This window comes from Mytilus edulis, chromosome 2, assembly GCF_963676685.1.
Source record: "Mytilus edulis chromosome 2, xbMytEdul2.2, whole genome shotgun sequence".
In the NCBI taxonomy this organism is placed as follows: Eukaryota; Metazoa; Mollusca; class Bivalvia; order Mytilida; family Mytilidae; genus Mytilus; species Mytilus edulis.
In genome coordinates this window covers 46,827,362-46,844,795 of record NC_092345.1, presented here as the reverse complement: position 1 = coordinate 46,844,795, position 17,434 = coordinate 46,827,362, and the positions used below count along the sequence as shown (strand labels likewise).

General features: G+C 33.8%; 1 protein-coding gene across 1 annotated transcript; it reads left to right on the top strand.

Annotated features, from left to right (window-relative positions):
• Positions 1-697: 697 nt before the first annotated feature.
• Positions 698-15,081, top strand: LOC139512294 (3-oxoacyl-[acyl-carrier-protein] reductase FabG-like). The gene is made up of 9 exons (XM_071299797.1): positions 698-846; positions 4,912-5,051; positions 7,109-7,201; positions 8,303-8,441; positions 9,258-9,298; positions 9,830-9,899; positions 10,843-10,879; positions 12,547-12,610; positions 14,777-15,081. The coding sequence occupies exons 1-9, from the start codon at positions 810-812 to the stop codon at positions 14,933-14,935; spliced, it is 780 nt and encodes a 259-aa protein (XP_071155898.1). The 5' UTR covers positions 698-809; the 3' UTR covers positions 14,936-15,081.
• The last annotated feature ends 2,353 nt before the right edge of the window (positions 15,082-17,434 follow it).

The following is a 17,434-nucleotide window of genomic DNA, read 5'->3' as shown; positions in this document are numbered from 1 at the left end:
GAATAAAAGGTTAGGACTTCAAGTTTTGCAACAAAGCCAAAAGATTAACAACCAGAAAAAAACAATATTAACCATAATATTTGGGTGTAATTCAAATGTATTTACCATGAGCATCATGACGCGTGTCACATAATTATACAGCAGGAGTTATTTACCTTCCCGGAGCACCTTGGGTCACCCTCGTTTTAGTGGGGTTCGTGTTGCCAAGTATGTTTTTTCTATTAAATGTTTATTGATGGTATTTTCGTCGTTTTTCTTTCTATTTTTTTTTGTTAAGGCTTTGTTTTTTATCTTCGAAATGAATTTTGGTTGCCCTTTTAGGTTTTATTTTCTAGTATAATTTAACACGTGATTTATTCATTTTGTATAAATCTAGCCAATAAGCTACACGTATGCTTATAAAATAAATCTTGGACGAAAGTTTGAATATCAGGACAAGAAGTTTTTTAAGCAGTCATACTCAAATGAAATAAATGGTGTACAAAACGTAGTCAACGTGTTTCATTAGAAAGAACATTTAAAGTTTCAAGGGCCTATGCAATCCTTATATAATATTTTAGGTAAATATGATAGACTTGTCAAATCAACAAAGTGACCACGTATCGTCGAGCTATTTCTTGCTTGGAGATGAAAAAATTTGATCACGTTTAATGAGCAAACATGAGTTTCATGATAAAATAAATTCTGAAGTTCATGGATTTTAAATCTCCGTGTTGTAGAAACGAAGTGTAACTAACGTAAATAGCAGCACCCCCTGGTGGTTAAATACCCTCATACATCATTTGAATTATCTAAATTTGTAGCTTACCATGGCGTCTCTTAAGGATAAAGTCACCATCATAACAGGTAAATATCACTTGTATTTTTCAACGAATTTCTAAAGTATATATTTAATTCAACAAAACATGTATTATAGCAAAATATGGAATTAATTCGGTATACGAGTACACATTTTGATCATTAAGGGGAAACAGGAACTTTGAAAAAAGAGTCCAGAGTTATTTGGTTATAATGCATTATAACTGAGGCACAGCCTTTGTTCCGTGGGTATATTTAAATGTCTTTCTTTTTTTATTTCCAACTTGTGCTCAATAGTTCTGAGTTAAGTGAAAATCGTAAAGAATCAATTTGGTGTACTTAATATTCTGTATATAACAATGCTTTATAAAATTTGAATATATGTAATATGAAAAGTTCTTTAACTTTATGACAAACCAATCAAAATGTACCTGAGAAACTAAAATCCCTATACATTGTGGCGGATTCAGGATTTCTTTTGTCAAGGATAATGGGTGTACTTTTTTTAATTAAGATAAAAAAAAACTTAATTGGGGAATAAAAAGGGTCGTATTTTTTAAATGATCAGCGCTGCCCTTTTTCTCAGGCAAAATATAAGTCCCTTATCATAATTTGCTATACGAAAACTATTATTAAACTATAAACTTAGTTAACTTTGAACTTTCGCATCTAGTGACAAAATATCCAATTTTTCAAACATTACTGATACTAGCACTATTTATCATTATTTAAAAACACTAAGGTAACTGGGGAATAGAAATATGGTAATTCTTGGTCTTTTTCCGACCGGCAGTAAAACCCTTGCAAAAGTTGGACATCCGTTTTGGCTGTGCAGGATGTAAAAATACGCAGCCACGTCCGATGAAAGTGGGACCGTTATATCCGATGTCTCATGTATATAAACTGCCATGCTCTCTGCACGTTAATAACCCTTGCAACAACTCTTTGAGGGTTCCGTAATTAACCTGTTGCAAGCCTAATTTCTGTTCATATCCAATATACTCTCATTTTCCAGTTGCAATTCAAATTCTCCGACCTTCGTTCCGGACGGCCCCTTTTACAGGACCTACCTATTGTATTTATTGTTAATTTTTTCTCACTCTAATCATGCATGCAATATTTTACACTGGACGTTAAGCAACCGATCAATCATTATCTTAAAAATTGTCTTTCGTTTCGTTTCGTTTCGTTTCGTTTCGTTTGTTTTCTTTTGTCTTCATTCATGATCGTATTATATTTGAGGAATTGTTTTCGTATGCATCGTCCTGAATATAAATGAAATAATTGCCACTGAACGTTAAGCAAACAACAATCAATCAATCAACCCTTACATGCAAGCTAATATTGTTATAATTTCATAGTGTGTACGTTAGAAAACTGTATAAGTGTGTTTACATGTCAATTGTTTATTTTGCTTAAAATGATCAAATAAAATATGTTTAAACTAAATCTAGGACATAGTTTAAACCCAAAGTTTAAATATCAGGACATAAACTTTTTATAAGAATGACGATATAAATATATAATATAATTAAAGTTTGTGAAAATCGAAGATAACGTGTTTGATTGAAAAGTGCATTTAATTATTTTTTTAAGGGCCTTCTGTACGGGAATATAAGATCTTTCATACAGTACTTAGGCTGAGATCCAGTTGGAATAAAACAAACGAAATTGAATTCTTTATTAAAAAGAATAAACATTTATATTTGAATTGTTTAAATCTGTGTCTATGGCCTCTGAAAGTTTAATTTAGATTCATGATTTAGAATATTTTCGACTAATGTACGCGTTTATAATACTCAAATTATAGCATGAAGCTTCGAGATATTTGTAAACTTTAAATTGAAGACATATTTTCAAAACAGTAGATAATGGTAGGTGAAAAATCGTTTGGATCTTTCATGTGCATAAACATAAATTCCAACGAAAAGTAGTCACCCTTAGTCTATTTATCTTCTTAAAGCAATAATTTGCATCTCTGCCCCTAGGCAACAGTTCTTTTTGAAAAGTTAAAAAAAAAGGCCTAAAAGTTCACTAAGTGAAACTTTATAGCTGGTAGATATATTTGTCTTCTTAAAACACAACTGTAATCATGACAGTTTGATATATAATTGATTGGTTTTTAAAAGCTTACTTGACAGTCCGCCATTGGCATTACTGCAATGGCCTCCGTTTTTACGATTGAAAAGATAGGTGGCGTACGTACTTGGAAGATAATTTTGACGAAGTAGAACCTGACGGTAGAGATGAATAAATTTGATCACGTTTAATCAAAACAAATACGTTGTCCTATACATTCCTAAGTTATCATATAATGGACTTGTTTTAACTCCGTGGTATACATGCATGGTATAGTCACACAAAGTGTTTATCGGAAGCAGTGTTTAAAATTTTATCAAATTCCGTATAATATATCTATACGTGTATCTTACCTTTTGTTTTACTGGACAAAGTCACATCATAACTGGTAGAGATATTTTTCAGCAACTTTCTAAAATCCATGTATATATTTACACAAAAGGTCTAGCGTCATAAACTTTTTGATTTTTTGGGGGGACGACAGGAACTTTAATAAAAGTAACCACCGTTGTTTGTTATATAGACCATTTTGCGTGGATGGCAGAACTTTGATACACTCTATTTATTTAAATTCACAATTCGTTTAAGACTCATGGCGGATAAGAGCTTGAAATATTGATTGTAAAAATATTGTTGAAGACTGTAAGTTGAACTCTTTTAAAACTAGTAAGATATCTTTTTGGTTGCTGTCTAAAGAGTATATAGAACCCGCATCTTTTAAATAAGCCCATGCTGAAATGCGACCAGTGCATATCGTTTTACTCCCGTAATGTACGAGCGTCCATAAATTGGTATATGCATGCTTACTTGAGTAACTTCGCCAAATCATTTGAAAGGAAAATGCTGTTAGTATAAAGAGATCACTAAACACAGATCCAGTCATATTTAACAGATTGCACTTGCTTTTCTATAGATGGTTCCTTGATAAGCTAAATATTGCAGAATATTTGGTTTCGGCAGTATAACTTCAATTGGTCTCAACCAAATCATTTCAAAATTTAGAAAATTTAATGTTATTTAAAAGACATTTAACACAGATCCAGTTTGATTATGACCAATTTGACTTTTTCTTTTCCAGATTAAATCTTATTTTCGGACACAATTTTAAATAAATTGTAAACTACGTACTAATCATAATCGTGATTTGTTTCTTAATCGTGAGAATCATGGACAGTTTCGCCCCTGCTCCCTTGTTTTACATCGTTTAAACGCCATTAATCTCCCTTTTTTTAAGTCTTTTTTTTATTTAAGGGCATACGATACAGTTTTGAACCTGTATTTACAAGTTGATGAAAATTTGCATATAGGCTATTTTTTATCTGATTAAATCAAATATGTAATAAAAAATATACCTTCATGTGCTACTTTTTGAGTAAAATGAGGTCGAAATTTTGTATATTTGCTCAAAATTCAGATTTGTGTCCGTATTTTCTTTTTCGAAAGAAAGACATAACTTTTTTGTTTTAAAAGATAAACACAAATTGTTTTTTGTTAAATAATCGGTAATTTCTGTATTTTATAAGTATCATTACAAATTATGCAATTTTTATTCCGAAATAACTCTATATTTATCAAATGTTCATGAATAGAGGAAAAAACGTCATTTTTTGCTGCATGTTTATCAAAATTTAAAAAAATGCGCTATTTACAGTTTTATAAAGTTTTGGTCACATAATCTCCTTGCAAAATGAAACAAATTGCTGTTTTAAAAAATAGGGGTCCATGCACTCGTTTTCAAATTAAAACAGTTTGAATGATAAAAATCAGTCGAAAAATGCATCTTTTCCCGATATGTCATAGTTTGACGTCGCGAAAATAACATTTTACGTTAGCAACGTCATTACCTTCCCTGTAACTGTATCGTATGCCCTTAATACTGTCAATACAGAAAGACTGTAAAATACTTGTATGAATATTAGACGTTTGTTACACATGGTTGTTATTCTTTGTTTTATGGAATTGTTGACATGCAGATATAATACATAATTATATAAATGCATATATATATAAATATAAATCATATATTTATTGCAGGTGCTAGTTCGGGTATTGGAGAAAAAACTGCATTACTGTTTGCTGAGAGCAAAGCAAAGGTAGTTCTAGCATCTAGAACTCTGGAGAACCTTGAGAAAGTAGCCTCCTTGTGTAGGTCTAAAGGATTATCGAAAAATGATGCAAGTTTAGTAATTTAAGCAAACTATCTTAAGCCTACTGAAATTTCAACTTACAAGTAATTCGTAATACGTTTAATATTTATGTTGTTTGCTTACAAATTGAACGAACAGTTTCAAATATTAAATCCTTATTCGTTATATGAGAACAAATGCAATAAAAAAAATGTATAAATCCACCCTGTAACATTTATCGTTGTAAAAGGCCACTCATGTACCGACATTAAGCAACCAAAAATCAATCAATCTGATGAACCGACGCACACATACCTGCTAACTGTCACTATTTGCGGGGGATTTCCCCCATGGAGGCACCCAAATGGAAATTTTGAAAGAGCAATTTTGTCCACAATTTTATACATAACAATTAATTTTACAATGGCTATAGGCTTGTTAAAGTATGAAGAAGCTAAAAAAAACAACATTAAAATATATGAAGGCCCCTTGGAGGTTATGTAGGAGTATAAGAGCCATCTTGTACGTAAAACCCCCATTGGATTTTGAACAGATATATCATGTTAAGGAGGGGTATTTGCGAAAAATACCAGTCGAGAGAATGTTAAATTTCACGAGCCGTAAGGCGAGGGAAATTCATTCTCAAGACTGGTATTTTTCGCAAATACCCCTCATAAGCATGATATATCTGTTTAATTACACCGAATGTTAATGTACTAAAACGCATTGATGATCGTGACGTTACAAGCGTCCAGTCGGATAGAGTATTTTTTGGCAAATACCACGGCAGAGAGGGTAAAAAAGGCATATCCTTTTAGCAAATACCCCGGCGGCGTTAAAAATGAACGATATTCATTTGATAACAGTAAATTGGTGAAAAATACACTGGCTATCAACCAATCAAAACCCCGGATTCTTACATAAGGTGTAATTATGAAAAAAATATCAGGTATACGCACAGGAAGCGTTGCACTGTCTTTTCATGAGACTCTTTGTATTTCATCATTACTCTTCTAAACAGTTCTTGTCTCAATATTTAAACTTGAGTTTAAATAACGTTCCAAATTTAGTGTAAACATATTTACTTTGCATCAGTTAAACAGAATGGAAAAGAAAACAAGTAAACAATATTTATAAAGTCATCTCAATAACACAATGGATTTTAAGTCCCCACTCCAACAGGACGTGGCTGTGTATTTATTCATCCCGAGTAGGCAAACGACCTTCTCTTACCATTGGTCTTACTGTCGGACAGAAGTTCATGTAGCCTAAGTTATTACTATACAATTATTCGTGTAGGAAGAGTGTTGCGCATTTTTGTGGGTTAACGAACACTTACAACAGCTCTTCTAGAGGTATGCAGGAGACCTATTCCAGAGCAAAATATTCAATCTTTTTTCATTATGTACCATCTTTTTCAATGCAAAATAAAATCCACCTTTCATCCTGGTCGGCCTACTTTTCAAAATTTTCTATTGCATGTTAGGGGAGGGTTGGATCCTTCAAAAACTAGTTTAACCTCGTCACATTATGTATGTGCCTGTCCCAATTGCAAGTCAGGAGCCTGTAATTCAGTGGTTGTCGTATGTTACTCGGTATCACATATTTGTTGTTCGTTCATTATTTTATACATAAATTATTCCGTTAGTGTTCTCGTTTGAATTGTTTTACATTTGTCATTTCGGGGCCTTTTATAGCTGACTGTGCAGGATGGGCTTTGCTCATTGTTGAAGGCTGTACGGTGACCTATAGTCTTGTGAAGATTTGTTTCATTGACAATCATATCACACTTACCACATCTTCTGTTTTATATCAAATTGTCAAGATTGTGCATGCCTGCCACTTAAATATCAATCAATATTTTACCTTTAAATTCTATATTCAACTATCAGTTATTCAATATGCATTTTGTAGTTTCCTACACCAAGTTCATATAGCTAAAAGAATGTACACCAAAGGATTGGACTAAATAAATTACAAACACATATCGTAGTAGTTTGTTTAGTTTAAGCATAGTACAAAGTCCATGAACTATATAAACGTAGTTGTTAATGTTGAGTTGAACACTAATATCTATAAATATTGATGTAATTTTTTTTCCTCAGATATTGGTTATTCCATGCGACGTCACTAATGACGACAATTTGAAGACATTAGTGGATGAGACAGTAAAGAAATTTGGAAGAATCGATGTTCTGGTATGTAACACGGATATTTATGATCGAAAACAAAAATGTACTACATGTACATTAATTATGTACAACAGTGTCCAATATAATGAGATTTTAGTTGGTTTTTTTTCAAGTTTAAAACCAAGTTCTTCTACAGTTTCACCCCAGATCTCAATAACTTACTAAAACTAAATAAAAATAAAGTTTAAACATTGAATTTACTAATAGTGTTACATGTATATTGAGAAAAAAAAAACAGTAAAACAAATTAAAAATAACACTTCACATTACAGAATATACTAAAAGCAATTATGCTCGATATCAAATGTTTTCGACGTCAAATACTAAACACATCCGAGAGCATCAACATTTGTCCGAGGAAATCACCAGCATTCCAGAATTTGTTGTACTGTATGTGATTTGAGTTCTACAATAATTGTATTAAATTTTGATTTTCAAATTATTTGGCCTCACTGAAGAGACTTTCAAATAATTTGGCATCACTGAAGAGACTTTTTTTAATTGTCGAAATGCGCATCTGGGGCAGTACAATTATTGCCGTTAAAGTTATAATTGATATAAAAATAAGGAGATGTGGTATGGTTGCCAGTTAGACGACTATCCACCAACGTTCTCATAAGTGGGTGTAAGCAATTATAGACAACCTTTAGGTCTTCAACAATGAGGAAAACCTATATTACAATGTATATAGTCCACTATTAAAATCCCCAACGTGAAAAATGTGATACAATTCAATTGAGAAAACTAACGGCATAGTTTATAACAAATCAATTTACGAAGAACAAATATGACCGACATGAACCAACGACAACCACTGAACTACAGGCACATAAAGATTGTAGTGGGGTTAAACATGTTTGCTGACACCAAACCCTCTCCTAAATCTGGGACAGCGGTGTAACAGTGTAACATAAGAACAAAATATAAAACTCAACCGAAAAAGGCTTAATTCATGAGATCGATACAAAGTATAAAAACAACTGTTAAATAAAAAGAGACTAGACGTGGTAGTTAATTTATAACTATAACTATTTTTAAATCTGATGTCTTTGATTTTAAGAATCGACACAAATCATGATTATGGCGTCATCTATTTTCATTTAATAGGTCAATAATGCAGGTAAAGGTAACATGGGGAATGTGATGGCGACATCAGAAGCAACTCTGGACGAAACAATGAACACCAACTTCAAATCGAGTTATAACTTGTCTAGGTTGTGTGTTCCACATCTTATTAAAACTCAAGGTGAGTACAGAATAGCAAATTATATCTAAGCCGTCTACGAATTTTGAACGTGAGGGCTAATATATCACGTGTGTGTGTGTCCTCCCTTTTGGTTATCCCCTTTGTATCCACTGTATCTTTTGAAAGCAAATGTGCAATCACCTTATCCGTCTGCCCAAAAAGTAGTTTTGTCACATTTTTGGTTGTACAACCGACTACAAGCTGAACAATGATGAGTTGCAAAAAAGAGACAATAGATACTTAGAGGATAATCAAAACCTTTTTTTTTTTTGACCAAAGTACCGGTACTCTTCAACTTCGTACTTTACTAGGCCCTTTTTAATCTTTCTGATTCGAGCGTCCCTGATGAGTCATTTGTAGACGCGACATGCGTCTTGCGGACGCATTTTAAATCCTGGTGTCTATGATGAGTTTATTTGGCCTGTACGTCCCGTAGAAGGCGAAAAGAAACATAAATACATTTACAATTTTGGATAGATAACGCCGAGACAGCAGTTTGTTTTAAAGATAATTCTCAGAACCGTTTGTGGACTTTCTCCTGCAAAATTCATTTAATTTCATTTGGATGCCACGCCACTTTCGCAAGATTTCACCATTGGACAAACTAATACTATTTAATTGATAATCGAATTTTCACGAGCCACAGCTCTGAAATTGTAAAATGGTACAGAATTAGATTCGAACTGCATTAGAACAAAAAAGATTTCTTAACACACACCTAAACATCACCTATGTTATTTACCGGATTTTCTTTTAGTAAATTCATTTATATGTATAGTTAATATAAAATTACACTTTTTTTTTTTTACTTTTTAGGATGCATCGTGAATGTTTCTAGTGTATTAGGACAACGTGCAGTGAGTACATAAACATATACATGCATAGTGTCTAATGAAATAACTTAACACCTACCAGTTCACAGTGGCGTGTTTACATGAAAAAATAACGTCACAAAGTCAAAGTTTTTAATCCATATTATCATAACTACACATGGAAAAGAGGCAGAGAAAAGTATTATACAAAAAGTTACAAAATCAATCGAAATCGCATTAACTACAAATGGGAGCCTGCTGAAAATCGATAAAATAACAATTGAATACTTCTTTTTTGTTTTACAATGTGGTTCTGTTGATTTTTCCTTTACGTATTATACCTTGCATCTCTTTTAATCATTAGAACTGAGGACTGGAGACCCAAAACAATAATTTGAACTGATACATTTTGTATTTTAATATTGTATTCATTTGTGTATTTTTGTATATATATTATGTTTGTTTAATACAGATCATGTTTTTGGTTTAAATGGCAATAAAATTATTTGATTTGATTTGATTTGATTTAATATTAGTGTCACGTGGCAGTAGCATTATTTTATTTTTAATTCGCAGGGTCCTCATCTTTCTGCTTATTGCATAGCTAAAGCAGCTTTGGATATGTTTACACGCTTGTTAGCCTTAGGTATGTGTTACATCATTAATTCTGCCACTGCAGTTTTTCCATGAAAGGAAACCATGTTTAAAGGTATAAATCATATCAGCACTTCAATAAAATGTGTCCAGCATCTCAGTCTGGACAATTCAATATAGCAAAAGCGCACGAGTTGTAACTTTTGATTAAAGCACGGTCCTGTTACAATATACAACAAAAAGAATAATATACATCGAATGACATCATATTCGATTCCCTTTATTGATCTGCCAAACTTCAGCAAAGATGACCTTATATGGATTTTGTTATTATGTATAGATTCTTTTTAGTTATATGGATCTTCATGTGTTGCGGTACTTATATATCATTTGCTTTAAGTGTTCCTGATGATGGTTTTTCTAGAAGACGCTTAAAAATCCTAAAGTGTTTATTGCATTTATAAATAAAATGTTCTCCGTAATGATATCTGTAGTTCTAATTCAGGCAATTATCTGTAATAAGAAAGACAACTCGGTCTGTCTTGCATAAAACTTTTATTTTATGAACTGTTTCTGGTCTTTTTTCTATCTAAAGAGACGTCCAGACTACTGTCGATATTAGTTATATTTTACTTATAAATCGGATCTGTGAGTTTATATTTATTCTTTGGTTAACGGTACGGGGGAGGGGGATTTTAATCGTAATCATGTCAAGTCCCCATTTACAACAACGAAAGTCCGAACATCTATAAGTGCATATTAAAGCGCGTAATGACTTTTACATGCTTTATTTGAGGGGGTCAACAGCTATTGAGGGAGGTGGGAGACAAAAAAATAGGTGGGAGAGAAAAAAAGATTCTAAAAGTGGAAGGTGGGGTAGGTGGGAGAAGATTACCCCCTGTCCACCTCCTCTTATTTGTTTTGGTGATTTATTTACAAAATCAAATGGATACATTTCAAACGAAAAACTTATCTAATGTAAAATGTATTTACAGAACTAGCTCCTCAGAAAGTACGAGTTAACTCAGTCAAGTAAGTATTATATTTATATATCAAACTGATCTTTAAACAGTCTTAAAAAAGAACATGACATAGTATGAAATTCACAATTATGTATTCTTTATGTAACACAAGTAAGACAGAGATCAGACATCCTGGTCATAAGGGGAACAACAAACGAAAACACAAACAACCGACAATCAAATACTACGCAACAGTTCTTTAAACCCAACCAAAAACAGGCGTACAGGATGGACAAGTTCTAGTAAGACGTTATCAAATTGAATTAAGAATTGAATGCTTCATTTCATGTAAATTTATTGGAGTGTAAAAGCGTTGACCGAAGTACATTTTGTATGCAGCGCGAAAAAAGCGCTTCATTCTAAAATTGTGCGCACGGTCAACCCTTTTACAACCCTATAAAATTACTAAATGAAGCATTCAATACTTATCATTAAAAAATTTTTGCTATGATCATGAAAACACGATTTATGTCAAGTTTTTCTTTTATTTACCTGTGCACTTTGTTGTGGAAGCTCGTGTTATCATGGATGTTACATTTTATTTTGAAAGGAAGATTAATTTCAGAATGACGCGAGATTGCTGTTAGCCAATCAAAATAACGTATTATAATGACATATACATGTAATGCAATTATAAATAATTGGTGCATGGTAATAGGCTAACTTAAGAACATGACCGAACGTAAAGTTATAACGATTTTGAGACGAAGAAATGAGAAGACCATAAACGATTGAAACCACACTTACATTGGAAAGTGCATTACCAACCACAACAAACATAGTAGATCCAAGAATTTACATGTATTTGATTTTGCCAAACAATTCAAGAAACTGGACAATTATTTTAAATTACTAGTACGTTTTCAAATTCTGATATCAAAATTAAACTATTTCCATGATCAAACAAACATTTTTGTATTATTCTTAATACACATATGTTTCAAAAGATTGTCCAGGGAGAGTTTAAAACTAAAGAAAGAATTTCTTACGACCCCATTCATATATACAATATAATTACGTACATTGTCGGAAAATATATAATTTATTTGTATGAGTTTTAGAAACAGGAAGAAAAGGGGCTCGCCGAGCTTTTCTACTGTTTCGTAGCGAATACAAATAAATTTTATATTTTCCGACAATGTACATAATATTGTTTTTATCCTGCAATTTACACCCGACACTTAAATTTAGTTGTTAAAATCCAAACTATTGTCTCTATATTTTTTTTTAAAGAAATTGACATAGTTTAAACGCGGACCGCTAAGAGGACTCCGAATGAACTGGTACGGAAAAAGAAATATCTACATTACCGCTAGCTCAACATGGAAGCGGGGTAACAGGAGACTTTATTTGTACAAGTAAAAATGTATTTGTGTACCTATTATTTGTACAATAGTTGGCTAATTTCAAGGTAAACCATTGGTTGCACAGAGTTAAAAAAAAAAAAAAAAAAAAAATACTTACGAACACATTTTTAGCATAGCATGGACTATTGTAGAACTATTGTAATTTCATGTGAATCATTTTACCGATTATTGCATGCATATGAATCTGGATAACATGGTACCATTAAATCGTGAGTATCCGAATTTTAAATAATACTTGATTATAAATGTTATTGTATGGCCAATATGAAATTACGCTGTATCAAAACGTATAACGGATTTATTTTTACAGTCCGGGATTTATTATGACGTCATTCGCAGATAATGCTGGATATACAAACGATATGCAAGCAAAGGTAAGTAAACTAAAAAAACAAGAGGCTCTCAAGAGCCTGAATCGCTTACCTGGTAAACAATGCCTTATTGAACATATTGAACCATGCCAGGCAATTGAAACATGTACAGTAAACAATTCTTCAATATTACAAATATATATGACTTACTGTTTATAAATAAAGAAAATGAGACCAAAACATTTCAGGGATGATAGATCTTGACCTAATGAACATTTTTACCCCATGTCAGATTTGCTCTAAATGCTTTCGTTTTTGAGATATAAGCCAAAAACTGCATTTGACCCCTATGTTCTATTTAAAGTAAGGGCAGCCATGTTTTTTGACGGATCAAAAATCGAAGCACACACTTTGTGCAGGATAATCTAAGGAACTATCATGCTAAGTTTCATCCAAATCCATTCAGTAGTTTCAGAGGAGAAGATTTTTTAAAGTTAGCAAATATGATGAACAAATTGTGAAAAATTGTCATTAAAGGACATTTACCCCTTAAGGGGTCAATTGACAATTTTGGTCATATTAACCTATTTGTAGATCTTACTTTGCTGATCATTTTTGCTGTTTACAGTTTATCTTCATCTATAATAATATTCAAGATAATGACCAAAAACTGCAAAATTTCCTTAAAATTACCAATTAAGTGGCAGCAACCCAACAATGGTTTGTTTGATTCATCTGAAAATTTCTGGGCTGATAGATCTTGACCTAATGAACATTTTTACCCCATGTCAGATTTGCTCTAAATGCTTCCGTTTTTGAGATATAAGCCAAAAACTGCATTTGACCCCTATGTTCTATTTTAAGTAACGGCGGCCATGTTTTTTGACGGATCAAAAATCGAAGCACACACTTTGTGCAGGATAATCTAAGGAACAATCATTTTAAGTTTCATTCAAATCCATTCAGTAGTTTCAGAGGAGAAGATGTTTGAAAAATTGTTAACGACGACAGACGACGACGACGACGACGACGGACGCCAAGTGATGAGAAAAGCTCACATGGCCTTTTAGGCCAGGTGAGCTAAAAAACTCAACTGAAATACAAGACCGCTTATGATTTTGTACGCCAGACACGCGTTTCGTCTACATAAAACTCACCAGTGACGCTCGAATAGAAATAAATCAAATAAAGTACGAAATAGAAGAGCATTGGGGACCCAAAATTCCGAAAGGGTATTCCAAATACATCTCATGTAATCTTTTCCTCTGGTAGGAAATCCTATCCGTATTTTCATGGTTACTTGATTACTGTAATATTACCTCTTAAAACGGGATTTGTTGTTCAATCTAGGTGGTCTACACGTTTGTTAAATCACTAAGATAATGGACTGCTAGTCCGGTACAAAGTCCGAATCAGTGGTAATCTAGGTGGTTTACGCCTTTGTAAAATCACTTGGATAATGGACTGCAAGTCCGGTACAAAGTCCGAATCAGTGGTAAACTAGGTGGTCAACACCTTTTTAAAATCACTTAGATAATGGACTGCTAGTCCGGTACAAAGTCTAAATCGGTGGTAAACTAGGTGGTCTACACCTTTGTAAAATCACTTGGATAATGGACTGCTAGTCTGGTACAAAGTCTAAATCGGTGGTAATCTAGGTGGTCTACACCTTTGTAAAATCACTAAGTTAATGTCCTGCTAGTCCGGTACAAAGTCCGAATCAGTGGTAATTTAGGTGGTCTACACCTTTGTAAAATCACTAAGATAATGGACTGCTAGTCCGGTACAATGTCCGATTCATTAATAACGTCCGCCTTGCTACGGTGCGTTGACTGTAGGTTTAGCGAAGCAACGTCATCCGAATTTCGGAGTCCGGTAGTCCTTGAGAGCATCTTCAGCTCAAAAGTCAGTGATTTGGTACGCACATAGTTTTCGTTTAACTTTCTTTAATTCCCTATTGACAAATTTAGAATTTATAAGAAGGAAAATGGTTTAGTTGACCTTTTGTGGAGCTAGCTATTCTTATATTCTTTTGGTCATATAGCTATTTAAGCATTAAGTATTCTTAGCTTTACATGTTCCCGGGTTTTAGCGTTCCTCGTGAAGGGGAATCCGCTGTGAACGCACCAAATAAGTAAAGCTTCATTTTTTTTCAATGTTATTAATGTTTTTACTTACTGTTAAGTGAATTGATTAGTTTTGTTTGATAGCTTTTAAATTTCTTTTCAGTATCTCGAGCGGTTGAAAGTGATACAACCTCTTGGTGGTGCGGGCAAACCGGAAGACGTCGCCAAGGCAATACGATTTCTGGCATCTGATGAAGCATCATTTACCACCGGACATTTGCTATTTGTCGATTCTGGACGACATGGTGCAATTTCATCATAACATTTTATTTTATTTATGAAAAGCATTAACAATTTATTGAATAGAATGTTACTCCTTAACAACATTTATGAATACAGACTTATGGTCAAAATAACATTATTTTCATGATGAAGTCTTTTTTAAATAATAAAACTATATAAAGATTAGCATTTGTCTTCTTTTCATCCGCCATGATCCCGTGAATCGAATGGGTTGAAATCGGTGACAGAAGCACTAGGCATGTGTACACTCATAATATCATTTTAGTGCGACAATCGCCGACAGCGCTCGTTTCCCGTTCCGTATATACTCAGTACACGACGCGGGAAAACAGTAGTATTCATTCTTCCATAGGCGACAATACTAACATTTTCTAAAATTACCACTTTTATAATGAAAACCTGAACAAAACAGTTATGTGTGGTATTAGTATAGAAAGTCAAATGCCGGCAAAATATTCAACATTTAAATAAAACTGTGGTCAGATTGTTAAGGGATACTATACTGCATTGTGGGGGAAACAGCTAGGGGTTTCGGGCGACCCTGCTATAACAAATGTTCTGCGGAGTAGCTCAGGGGCGGATGCAGGAATTTTCGAAAGGGGGGGGGGGGGGTGCAAAACATATGTCCCGATACAAATGCATTGATCGGCAAAAATAAAGGGGGGTGCGCACCCCCGGAACCCCGCCCCCCCCCCCTGGATCCGCCACTGTAGCTCACAGTATAAGTTAATAAAACATTAAATCGGATACCAAATGTTATATTAATTCAATTTCAAAAGCCTCGGTCACACCTTACCGTATAGCTCGAACGGACGCCTAACGGATAACTTTTTTTCAATCCGTTCATGTCCGTTAGACGTCCGTTCTTATCCGTTAGACGTCCGTCCATATCCGTTGCTTGTACTTTAAGCGTACGTTTTATCCGTCGACGTCCGTTCTGTCCGGTGGAAAATTTTGAGCATGTTCAAAACTTTGAACGGACGTCCAACGGATAAAATGTCCGTTGAACGTCCGTTTTGTACGGTACTCGTCCGTTTCGTTTCCGTTTTGTATCCGTTACGTGTCCGTTATACATCCGTTGGAGGTCTGGAAGATAAATTCGCCAACGGACTTCTACCGGGCGTTTAACGGATAAAACGGATGTTGAACGGATGAGAACGGACTTCTACCGGACGTATAACGGATAAAACGGATGATGAACGGATCTGAAACGGATAAATGCCAATTGAAAATTTTGCGTCAGAAATGCCAATTATTGGTATGTCAGATTTCTTAAGGTTCAAGAATTCTTATTATTCATAATCGATCTTAGAGTAACGGCACGTCATCACAATCAAGCAGTCTCATATTCAGGGCAGACACTGCCCTTTGGCGGAATTTTGAAGAACAAACCAAAACCAGTAACACCGAAACATTTTGAATATTTATGCGATTTACATGTTTTATTATTGTCGCCTTTGATTTTTCCGTATATCTTGTTCATCCGTTTTATCCGGTACGCTTCCGTAAGTGTCCGTTTTATGCGGTACTCGTCCGTTTGATGTACGTTCGACATCCGTTCTGTCCGGTACGTGTCCGTTTCTCGTACGTTGCATTTCCGGTGTGTGTCCGTTATGCATCCGTTACACGTCCGTTTTATTCGGTCAGTACATCAACGGACTCCCAACGGATAACAATTTTGTCAACGGAAAACTTTTATTTTCATCCGTTAGGCGTCCGTTCGTTCTATCTGGTAAGGTGTGACCGAGGCTTTAGGCATCCGTTCGTGCTATCCGGTTAGGTGTGACCGAGGCTTTAAGCATATCATTCATTCGAATTTTCGTGGATATAATCTTTTTGACGTTAATGTCAATAAGTTGTCCTTATTTTAGACCAATTAAATATGATAAAACAATTTGTACTTTTTTCGTAATAGTATTCACATGTCTAGTCTATGGACAGACGTTTTATATAACTTAACTGTTATAATTTTATATTTAAAAAAAAGGCTGTTTATTAGTGTGGACTGGTTGATTACACGGTATTGACGCAATGACGAAGTCATCAAATGGTATTTTTAATACTATATTATAGTTTATTATCATGTTGATTTATGAGTCTGAAAAAAGACCATGTATGGATGCAAAATTATATCATTTACGTGTGATTATTTGTAAAAAGGCTTTTTGAAAAATATTGAAGATAGCATAATGTCAATCTAAAGTCATAAGTCTAAGAAAGACGCATAACATTTGGTCAACATGATAAGGGAAAGATGAATCAATAAACAACAGTCAACATGACACCATTAACCCCAGCTAAACAGACGCACACCTCAAATTAAATCTTTTCTTTTTTCTATTGAAATTTAATCATCTACAGTCACAGATATGCTTCCGCTGATATCGAGTCTTACATCCGAATTCATGCATGGTTATCTGCTAACCTTAGAATGAGACTTTAAGTAAGATATGAACAAACGAAAAACCTTTCAAGACATATTTTTTTTACACCTTTAAATAAACCATTACAACAACCC